Source organism: Neophocaena asiaeorientalis, unplaced genomic scaffold, assembly GCF_003031525.2.
Source record: "Neophocaena asiaeorientalis asiaeorientalis breed wild unplaced genomic scaffold, Neophocaena_asiaeorientalis_V1.1 scaffold429, whole genome shotgun sequence".
Taxonomy (NCBI): domain Eukaryota; kingdom Metazoa; phylum Chordata; class Mammalia; order Artiodactyla; family Phocoenidae; genus Neophocaena; species Neophocaena asiaeorientalis.
Window position 1 is genome coordinate 2,065,674 of NW_020173550.1, and position 11,444 is coordinate 2,077,117.

At 56.9% G+C, this 11,444-nt stretch overlaps 1 protein-coding gene across 1 annotated transcript in view; it reads right to left on the minus strand.

Moving 5' to 3' along the window:
- Positions 1–11,444, minus strand: part of GFRA2 (GDNF family receptor alpha 2) — a 90,912-nt gene that overhangs the window by 75,188 nt on the left and 4,280 nt on the right. Inside the window, exons 2-3 of the mRNA XM_024747761.1 lie at positions 9,807–10,121; positions 3,901–3,984 (exon numbers count right to left, since the gene is read on the minus strand). Coding sequence (XP_024603529.1) covers positions 3,901–3,984; positions 9,807–10,121 — 399 coding nt within the window. The remainder of the gene's footprint in view (positions 1–3,900; positions 3,985–9,806; positions 10,122–11,444) is intronic.

Here is an 11,444-nt window from a genome sequence, read left to right on the forward strand (position 1 = left end):
GGGAAAGAAGAAAACACGTTCCAGGAGGTCCCGAATTCTCAGATGGTAGCAACGCGGCCCCAAAGATACAAGAGCACCCTTCTCCAAGTCCCTGGGCCCCGACTGGGGGAAGTGCGACCTAGAGGAGCCTCCATGGCCCACACCGCAGCCTCTCCACACAGAGATGGCGGCGGGGGGTGGGGGCGGACATCATACAGCCACATGTAAGTTTGTAGAAGTGGGGAGGGACTCCATACAATCCTGCAGGGCAGATTGCTATCATCCTGGAGCATCAGTGCAGGATCTGGGGTCCCCAGACCAGGCTTTCCCAGGCAGCGAGCCACAGGTGGGTGGGTGATACATGTGCCCAGATATTGACCCCTCAGCCCGCAGGGCAGCCAGGCAAGGGCCTGTGACCACCAGAGCTCCAAGCTCCTCTGCTCTTCCTAGATACCAAACAACACTGCCGTTGTCTGTGCGCCTCGATGGGGAAAAGGCTGCTCTAAGCTCACCTCCTCCTTCTTCAGAAAAGAAATGTAAGGTCCGGAGCAGGGAAGTGAACTGCCCAAGACCATCAGCTCATCTGTGGCAGAGAATAAGCTGGAATCAGGGTCCCGGCTCCCCATCCAGCCTTCTTTCAGCTGCGTGCTCCCCACCATGGCCCACTTGGTTTCTTGGTGGCTGGGCCAGGGCCTCCCCACCCAGCTATGTACCAGAGTTTCCCCAGATAGAGCCGCCTGTGCAGCAACTCGAGGGCTGCTCTGGGTGGAGCGGGGTCAGCAGGGGCAATGAGGGGGAGCCTTGCCCTCACTGTGGGGAGTGGTCCCCAGAGCCCAGGGTTCTACAGTCGTGTGGGGCCCAGTTCCATCTGAGCAGCAGGTAAAGGATGCTGATTCAGTGGGCTGCAGACCAGCAATCTCCTCATTTGTCTTGTCAACATCCTTGTCCCACAGAGTGTCAAGTCCATTACGGAAAGATTTTCTGCCGGGAAGATACTTAGTGTCAGTCCAGGAAGCAGCAGGGGCCTGAGCTCAGGTGCTGACCTCTGACCTTCAACCTTCAGGGGGCAAAAGCCAAAGCCATTTCTTCACTGGAGGTAAACCCAGTGGCTCCCGCCCAGGCAGTAGCACCTGAGCCCACGGTAGGGTGGGAAATGGGTATGTCGGGCCGCTGGGATTTCCCCATCACAGCGTCCACGCGCAAACCGTCTCCTCAATCTGCTGGAGCCCCCTAGCACTGTCTCAAAAGGAGTAGCCCAAAACTAACCAGGAAATGTGAGAATCAGAATGTCTGTGCTAGGAGGGGCCTCAGTCAGTCCATCACCCAGTTCAGCCCTGTGGAGTGGGCAAGGCTTGTCACTGCATCGTCACAGCGCCACAGGCAGAGGCAGGATAGGAACCTCGGCCATCACCCCACTGCGGGGTACGATGACGAGAGCCCAGGGCAGGCCACTCAATGCACAGACCATCTTCGAAGTCACCATACCATCCACCACTAACCCTGCCCACCACCAGGGCCCAAGGGTACCTCCAGATGGTCACCCTTTGGCCAGTGCCTCCCTTCTCATGGGGCCCAGGATTTCTCCCACCAGTACATGTGTATCGTCCTATCTCAACCCCTTAGAGCATGCTTTCTCAATGGGAGAGGAGGGTATCACCCCCAAGGGAGCAAAAACGGGCTCCTGGGTAGGCAAAAAAAAGGTAGATATAACAATGGTTTGTGGCCCTCCAAACCTCAACCCTACCTGACAAAACTTTAATACTTGGCATTTACTATGGACTAAATTGTGTCCCCTCCCCAAACTCATATGCTGAAGCCCTAAATCCCCAATGTGACTGTATTTGAAGATAGGGCTTTTAGATAGGACCTGCTGGTAATTAAGGTTAAATGAGGTCATAAGGGTGGAGCCATAATCCAGTAGGACTAGGGTCCTTATAAGAAGAGGAAGAGACCTTTCTCTCTCTCTCTCTCTCTCTCTCTCTCTCTCTCTCTCTCCACGTCCCTCTCTCTTCTCTCTATCTCCCCACTCCAATCCCCCACTTCCTTCCCACCTACTCCCACCCATTCCCACCCCTACCCTGTGAGGACACAGTGAGAAGGCAAGGGAGCAAAAACGGGCTCCTGGGTAGGCAAAAAAAAGGTAGATATAACAATGGTTTGTGGCCCTCCAAACCTCAACCCTACCTGACAAAACTTTAATACTTGGCATTTACTATGGACTAAATTGTGTCCCCTCCCCAAACTCATATGCTGAAGCCCTAAATCCCCAATGTGACTGTATTTGAAGATAGGGCTTTTAGATAGGACCTGCTGGTAATTAAGGTTAAATGAGGTCATAAGGGTGGAGCCATAATCCAGTAGGACTAGTGTCCTTATAAGAAGAGGAAGAGACCTTTCTCTCTCTCTCTCTCTCTCTCTCTCTCTCTCTCTCTTCCCTCTCTCTTCTCTCTATCTCCCCACTCCAATCCCCCACTTCCTTCCCACCTACTCCCACCCATTCCCACCCCTACCCTGTGAGGACACAGTGAGAAGGCTGATGTCTGCAAACCAGGAAGAGAGCCCTCACCAGAAACCAAACCTGCCAGACCTTGATCTTGGACTCCAGAATCGTGAGATAATAGACTTCTGTCATTTAAGCCATCCAGTCTACGGTATTTTGTTATGGCAGCCCAAGCAGACTAAGACAGTATTTCTCTAGTTAGAGAGAATTAACTTTTCTCCTTAGATGGGCAACCATGAAGACAAAGAAAAAGTTTGAGAAACATTGTCCTTGAGAGTTCTTCATTTGAAAGGGCTTAGGGTCTCACTGCAGAATCTTTCGTTTCACAGTCTAGAGTAGCTGTGCCCCCAGGGGACATTTGGCAGTGTCTGGAGACACACTGGGCTGTCACATCTTGGGGGACTGCTACTAGTGTCCAGTAGGTAGAGGCCAGGGATGCTGCTAAACACCTCATTGTGCACAGGACAGCTCCTGCCACGGAGAGAATTACCCAGGTCAATGTCGATAATGTTGCTGTTGAGAAACCCTGGCTTAGAGCAAAAGAAACTTCGGAAGGTTTTACATATTGCCACAAAGTGCCTGGAAGCCTGAGGCCTGGGGCCCGCGAGCAAGCCCACCCTGGCCCCCTTTAAGCAGCACTGGTGACTCCAGGAAGCTCATCCCAGCCCCAAGAGTTCCCCAAACCGGAAGGTCCTCCCTAGTGTCCGAGCAGGGGCAGGCTGCCCTGGGTCACCTGGGTCACCCAAAGGCCAGAGGGAACAAGGCCAGGAAGAAAGAACCAAAAAACTCACTAGGCTCCTATACACAGACCACGGCAAGCAAAGCTAGAGCTCAAATGGGTCTTCTCACTCCCCAGGCAGGCCAAGGCAGGAGTGGCCAGAGAGCAGAGGCTCTCCCCAGCAGAGCCCCCAGGGGTGAGGGGAATTTCAGAGCAGAATGGACGATGATGATAGGAACGCCAACAACCACGGCTAATGGCTCCCATGCACTCGGCAGCATGCAGAGCCCTGGACAGCCATTGGTTCACTCTGACCTCATGACCATCCAACGAGGTAGGTACTCTCCCCTCTGCACCAGAGAGGAAACTGAGGCATAGAGAGGTCGAGTAACTTGCCCAGAGTAGAACAGCTGGAAAGGACCCAGCCAGGCAGGACAGGTGACGAAATGGGAGAGCAATACCACGTTTCAGATTCAAGATCTGCTGCACGGCAAGCTCACTCTAGGCAATTCCCTAAATGCTTTATGCTACACACAACCTCGTGGGTGGGTGGTACGGTTCCCTCTTTACAGATGAAGACCCCAGGCTCAGAGGCGTTCGGGGACCTGCTGGCAAGCCGACACCTGAGCCAAGCCCCGAGGCCCGATCCACCACCCACGGGGACCGGAGCAGGTCTGGCGAGGCCCGGGATGAGCCCACTCACCTGAGAAGATGGAGGCAAGCCTGAAGATGTCCGAGAGGCGGGCGGTCGCTGGCTCGTAGGGTGAGGCTTCATAAAACTCCTCACCTGGAAGAGAGAACCGTGTCAGGCCCAGGCTCACATCCTGTCCCAGGTGCTGCACAGGGCGGGTTAGGAATGAAATGCTGCACGTTTCACACGAGCAAGGTACTTCTCTCCAACCAGCGCAGGTCAGAACTGCCTAATACATCTCCCTCGTGACCTCTCTGCATGTCCCGGCCTCTTCTAAGGACTTCCGAATGCTTCTGGAAAGAAGGCACAGGGGAGCTGGAACCCTGTGGAAGGCCAGGTACAAATCCCAGGATCTGACGCCAAAGGACCCTCCACAGTCATTGAGTACAACTTCCTCATTTCACAGGGGAGGGCTCTGAGGTGGCCCAGAGAGGCGAAGCAACCTGCCTGAGATCACACAGCTACTCATGGCGGAGCTTGAGCTGGACTCCAGCCTCACACCAGCATTCTCTCCCATCACACCAGGCTGGCTCTGCCCAGACTTAAGGGGACAGGATTTCCCCTTTGCTTCCCACCATGCCACCAGAAGAATCTGACTGGCTGAAGGTCCGCTGGGTGGAGGCCTGACTGCGGCTCCTGTCTTGACTGACTCCCGACCCGTCTTCCCCTCCACCTGCTGCTTCTCAGCCCTCTCCTCCAGGCTGCGGGGTGCACCAGAGGCTCGGGGAACAGACAAGCAAGCGAGTGACAGGAGATAAATGACACGAGGCTGCCCTGGAGACCCACCACCACCTCAGCGGGACTCCAGCCCCCCCTGCCAATGCCTCGGCAGCAAAGGAAGTATCCTCTTGAGACATGACGGCAAGGAGAAATCAATGGATAATCACTCAGGCTGTGTGTGTGTGTGCTGAGCGGGCGGGGGAGACAGATGATGACCACAGCCTCACACACTGATTGCCCGTCCACCCGGGACCCAGCGCCACGGGCAAGTACCCCCGCCTAAAGAGCAGCACGTGGGGCAGCACCCCTGGGGGCCACCTGCAGGAAGGAGCCGGCCCCCAGAAGAGGAGCCTTGGAATCTGCTTGCAAGGGGCTCGTTCAGCCAGGCCCCCAAAGTCACCCACGGGCTAGCCCTCAAGGCTTAACCAGCCCTCCGCTGGTCCACGGACCAGGCATCTGTCTGCTATATCAGGCAGACCCCCCAGAGAAGGGTACAGACCCCCCAGAGGACGTGGAGGAAGAGCACGCCCCCTGGAGAAGCAGCCCCGCCCTTCACTGTACCTCACAGGAGCACCTTGGGCCCTGCCACACCCAGCACACAGGGCACCTTACGCACAGGGGGTGCCCACTGGTACCGGCCAACGGACCTAATCCAAAGGTTACCCTTTCCTTCAGGCCTGTCTCCGATCCCACCTACCCCCGGGGCACGCAGCGTCCTGGCAGGCCTGCATGATCTCAGCATCCTCCACTCTACCCACCGGCACTGGAGAAACTCCCTGTGGTGGGGTTACCAGCCATGTTCTCGGCTGCGGCCAAACAGCACAAGCGTTTAGGAAGCATTTTGTAATAAAGATGATGTTGTATCGTGCTGCCTTCGTGCCAGCCCTATCAGAAGCGCTTCAGATGTACTAACTCATTTAATCCTCTTAATTTCTCTAGGGGGTAGGCACTATTATGCTCCCTATTTTACTGATAAGGAACCGGGGCACAGAGACACTGAGGTACTTGCTCGAGGTCACACAGCGGGTAAGTGGCAGAGCCTAGTTTCAAACCCAGAAAGTTGGCTCCAGAGTCCAAGTTCTTAACCATTATGAATACTGTCTCCAAAAATAAAAAGTGTTATTGAAACCAAATTGCTCTTAAACAAGTACTACTGTTGCTTAACTTTTCACAGAGCAAACTTCTGTGGGCTGGACTGCTCCCCCAGAGCAGGGTCTGTCTGTCCCTATAGCATCTGGCATAGCACGTGCCTGGGTATGGCTAGTACGATTGACTAGGAGGGGACAGGGGATGGATCTCTGGGGGAAGAGAGCCTCTTCCATGACTGCGTGGGAGGGGGCCGTCCTATTTAACTCAACTTCCATCTCCTGCTCCTGCAGCGGAATTCACCAGCAGGAAACCCGAGACCTGCCTGGCAGCCAGACTGAAGCCAAATCCAGGATGTCAGATTCCAGGGCCACGACCTGGGAGATGACAAGTAGGAGAAGCCTCGGCGCTTCACGTTTGCAGGACCAGGATGACCCTGAACTTCAGCATCACCTTTGGAGAAGGCAAGAAGCCTGGTCCCCTGTGCAGCCAACAGTGACAGTCCCACCGTGTAAATACTGGTGGTTACGGGGGTGGTGATGGCAGAGGGGAAGACGGGCCCAAGGCCACAGCTCTCCCCCAGGGCAGCGGAAAGGGGTCCGGATAAGGAGTCGGGGGCCTGGTCCCACCAGCTGCTTGCTGTGTGCCCTGGGAAGCCCCCAACTCGCCTCCCTGCATCTCAGCTTCCCCGCCAGAATGATCCCGAGGCCCTTTGCGGCTGGGACTGTCTAGGAGCTTGGCAGAGGCCACAATCCTGCCACCGCCAGCTCTGCCCACACGCTGAGAGCCTCAGTCTGCACAGAGAGCTCAGCCTCAGGTAGAGGCAGTAGGTGGAGCTGAGTCTCAGGGGAATCGCAGCCGGAGAAGCCAGAATCTAAGTGCAAACCCACATGGGTCTCTCCTCTCCGTGATCCCCCCACCCCGGCCCAAGCCAAGTTATTAAGAGTCTTAAGGAATAGGGAGGGTGTGCCTGTGGCCTCCCCGGGAGACCACTCACCCCACACCAGGAATAGCCCCCTCTCAGGATGATCCTGTCCCTCAGAGGAACACCACCTGCTGTTAAAAAGCCTCTGGGTTCCTCCGGTCAGCCCTGGATGGAAACCACCTCTAGCCCCAAGACCCAGGGGGAGGGGACTGTGCAATCTGCAAGGGGTGGGGGCCAGGGCTCTGAGGAAGGAGAAGAGCAGGGGTCTGCCTTTCTAGAGTGGGACCAGGGGAAGGGTCCCCCAGCCAGTACACGCCAGCACAGGGACCACGGCTTCCCCAGTGCTTTCACCCTCTGAAGCACACAGCAGGTGCTTAACAGATGTTTGTTGAGTAAAGGAACCAACAAGCCATCTCAAGCCTTGGAACGGGGAGAGTTTACAGTCAGGCCCTCCTGGGTTGAAAGGGCCTTGAAGACACAGCAGGAGGCAGCATAAAATACACATTATGCTTCTTGTTATCATCAAACTGCCTCATCGTCCCGGCTCCGAGCAAGGTCCCAGGAGCCCTGATGCGGTGATGCCCACGGAGCCAGTCCGATGGGAAGGTTCTCAGGCGGCCCGCCCAACTCCCTAGCCGGCAGCTCTTCCATCCCTTTCCTGTCCATCCTGCACCCACAGCAAGCCCACCCACCTTCTGCCCAATCCCCCTCGGGTTGAAACTGAAGGCTGTCGGAAAGAAAGCAAAAACCTAAACAACCCAGCTGGCTGAATCGGGGTCTTTAATGTTCTGGGCACGGAGTCAGCTGGTGTGCCGGGAGGGGACACGGCTCCTTGTCTCATGGAGAACAGACTGCCCGTCTCCGTGGCCGGCTCCCTCTCTTTGCTAACTTCTAGTTCTAGGACTCCAGCATTGCTAGCAACGGAAGAAGTGACCACCCGATTCATGAGGAATTACTTTGTTACTAATGGTGGTAATACTATTAATAATTCCATGCCCACTTATTCCTATTTTCAGGGCACATTTGAACCCTAGGGGCCACTGCTCAGGAACCTCTCAATATCCAGGCCCCACCCCTGGGCCCAGTTTCCTCCTCCCCCTCCAACAGCTGGAGGCGGTGCTGCCCCTCAGATCCTAGGCTGACGCCTCCCCGCCCCCAAGGGCACAGATCCACAGAGCACCCCTCTCTCTTCTTCACCTCAGCCTCTCCATCACTACGATCCTACCTTAGAATTTATACTGCTCGACTCTCTCGCATCTTTAAAAAAAAAAGTCATCCTTTGTTCTTCTCCCATCTTCACACCAAAATTCAAGAAGTTGGCCACAGTCATCACTCCCCTCTCCCCGGCTCCCAGGCACCCCCTAAGCAGGCTTCTGCTCCCAGCAGCCCCCTAAGGCGCTCACCCCAAGGGCATCAGGGACCTTTTCCGAAAACCCCTCTCCTGCTGGGCCTAAAGTCTTAGAGGCTGGTGACCCTCCTTCCTCTGAGAGTGAGCCCCTCCCGAGGTATCCTACTGCCCCTCTTACCTCACCCCCAGAGCCTCCTTAGTCATCCTTGCAGCCCATCTTTAAATGGCAGTGGTCCTGGGGGCTCTGTCCCTGACCTCCTCCCAATGTGACTGCACCCACTCCCTCGGCCCCAGTTACCACCTGCAGTCTGCTGGTGACTTCTAAATCCCTATGTCCAGTCGCTCTTCCTCACGTGACCCCCCAGCCCTGCGTGCCCAGCTGTCTGTAGGGCGGGGCCGATGAGAGGCACACACCCCAGAACAAATTCACATCTCCCAGCCCTCCCCCCACTCAAGACCTTCACTGTGATCAGCCACATCACCCACCCAGCTGCCCAAGACCGAAAACTGGGGGCCCTCCTGACTCCTCTGACCCTTCACCAAGACCTGTTGATTCTACCTCCCGGACAGCTCTTAGATCCTTCTTTCCTGCCACTGTCCTCATTCAGCCGCCATCATTCCTGGCCTGTATCACAGCAGTGGCCTCCGAACAGTCTCTCCAATCTACTCTCTTCATTGGAACCACATGAACTTTGTCCTGAAGCACATATCCATCGTGTAAAACCTTCCAGGGGTGCTGCCCACCAGATCCGTACCCCTCCCATCTCTCCTCCCCCATCCCCACTTCCACCTGCCTCTACCACACTGAGTTACCTGAAGGTCTGTAAGCGAGTTCCACTAACCTGAATTACCCGCAGGCCTTTGCCCAAGCTCTCCCTCCGCCTCCCATACTCTCCCCATACACCTTCACCAGGTAACTGCAGCTCATTCTTGAACCTCAGCTTGGAGGCTGCCTCTTCCAGGAAGGCGCTTTAGATTTTGTAAGAAGGGGTCTGATGCCCCTGCTCAGTGATGCCACAGCACCCAGTGCTTTCCACTCACATCACCTAATAACTTCTCTGCTTCCCCCCTACTAAGAGCTCCACGAAGGCAGAGGCCGCCTCAGCTGTTCTCAACTGTTGCCACAATGCCTAGCAGCTGGTAAACTCTCCATAAACAGTTGCTGAATTACTAAGTGAATACCTGACCCCAGTGGCCAGCAAATCCACACCCCAGTCTGGAGGGGGAGGAAATGGGGAAGGTGGCTGTCTGGGGAAAGGCTTACAGGTTCTGCCTTGGGCCTTGGAGGCGGGCTTGCCCAGGGCTGTGGGACCTGCTGCCTTCACGCCGTTCAGAGCTCTGTTGAAGGTGCCTAGGCCAGGCCCGGGGTCAGGAAGCCACCTGAAGGGCAGGCCTCCTGGGAGCAGGAAGGCAGGAGGGGGGCAGCAGAGAGCGGCAAGGGCTGGTTTGCTCTCGTGCAGACCTCACAGCTCCACCTTCACGCCACCTACCCCTTCTTGCTCCTCTGTCCCCACTTGTCCATCCACCTGGGTACCCTTGCCTCACCTTCTCTCGTCACCACTGCACACGGCCGTCCAACCAGCCCCGGTTCACTTCCCCTCCCACCACCCCACCGTCTCTCCACCCCACCTCCTCCTTCGTCTGTCTCTCCAACAACAGCTGCCCTCCTAGGCTGGGCAGCTACCTGCTCTGGGTTCTAGGTTCCCTGGAAGGTGGAGAGAGAGAGAGAGCTGTGGCCACTCTGCCCCGTTACCAGGCCCTCTCGCTGAACCTGGGCCCCAGGAGGCCCTCCCATCACCCCATCCCCAGCGTGCCTCCCATCGAGGTGGGCGGACTTACCCTCGGTCAGCCCCAGGTGGATGCTCCAGTAGATCTGCAAGCACTGCAGCTCCTTCTTCATGCCCCGCTTGCAGCGGCAGTCGTACAGCGGGCTCTCCTGCAGCACCTCCAGGGCCGCCTGGCACTCCTTGTTGGCCAGCATGGTGTTGCGGTCCCGACCGGCCAGGCACTGGCGCAGCGTGCGGTAGCGGGAGCTGCAGTTGGATTCGGCCGCGCACAGCTCATTGGCCCGGACACAGTCCACTGGGGGGCGCCAGCCTTGAAGCTCGGGGCCCTGCGGGGAGGAAGGGCTGGCCAAAGAGCGGAGGGTCTCGTCTGGGTGGTGGGGAGGGAAGACAAGCATGAATGAGGGCCGCAGTCTCCGACCCCAGAGGCAGGCCTGGGGGCTTGGGCCCTTCTGGGAAAGTCACACCCATTCTACTCGGCACAGCAAGGCCGGCTCAAGGCTGCCTTCCCCAACAGACAGCAGGTCGGAGGAAGGGTTGCTAAAGGGTCCCAAGAGTCTACCAGCTCTCCTCAGACCCAAAGGAGAAAAGCTGCCCTCTGCCCTGGTCCTACCAGACTCTCTTCTGGTTCCACTCCGTGGCCCTGGGCCCAGGAGCACAGAAAAGCCAGAGGCCCCAGCAAGACCACAGACAGTCTAAGATGCCAGGAAGCCAGAGAAGGATGCCACAGCCTCAGCAGAGAGCTGGCGGCTACAGGGCCTCCTGGGGTGGGCCGAGGGGGCATCTCACTTTCAGAGCACCCAGACCTCCTCCCAGCAACCTCGGGTCCAGCCAGAGGTCCATCCACCACAGCCTCTTAGAGGCCAGAGTCAGCCCCTGCATTCTACCCTGGGGAAACTGAGGCCCAAAGAAGGGAGATGACAACTCAAGGTCACACGCAGGCCGAAAAGGCCCCTCTAACCCCCCAGTCTACCCATTCTGAGTCCCCAGACTTCCCGATGAGACAGGAGGAGACAAGCATGACCCCATGGTCTGAGCCCAGAAGGAGACGCTCCTCCAGGGGGGCTCAGCCCTCCACACCTTCCTGTCCCACAGTGCAGCCAGAGACAGAAAACGTACCCTGCGGACAAGTTCCACCCCAGGCCCCGCCAAAGAAAATGCTGCAGACCCAGCAACTCCATCCCACCACACCTCCCACCCACACACACCTCCCTCTCTCCCTCTCTCCCTCTGTCCATCGGGCTGTCTCTCTCCCTTTCTCTCCCCTATTTCTTTTTCTCTTTCTTGCCTCTCCTCTCCACCCTCCCCTGAAACCCTCTCCCCTCTGTCTCCCCTTTTTTTCTTCTTTCCAGAAGCCAAATAACAAGTCAACTGCACCTGGCCTCGCACACAGCCCCTCGCCTCCCCAATGATGAACAAGCAGGAATCAGTCCACCCTCCTCATCCACGGCCTCGAGTGTCCAAACCCACGGTCCTCGGAAGGGAAGAGGTCAAGTAAGGAGATTCGGAGGGGAAGGGCAGGGAAAGAAAGGGCCGCTTGGTCCTTTCAAAAGCAAGCTCCCAGAACGGCTTCCTCTGGACACAGATCTCCTCCCGGTCTCCGGGTCCTCTCCAAGCCCCTCACTCAGATCCTGCCCCACAGAAAACCATACCATGGCCCAAAGCCAACACTGGCTCCTCCAAGACCCAAGGA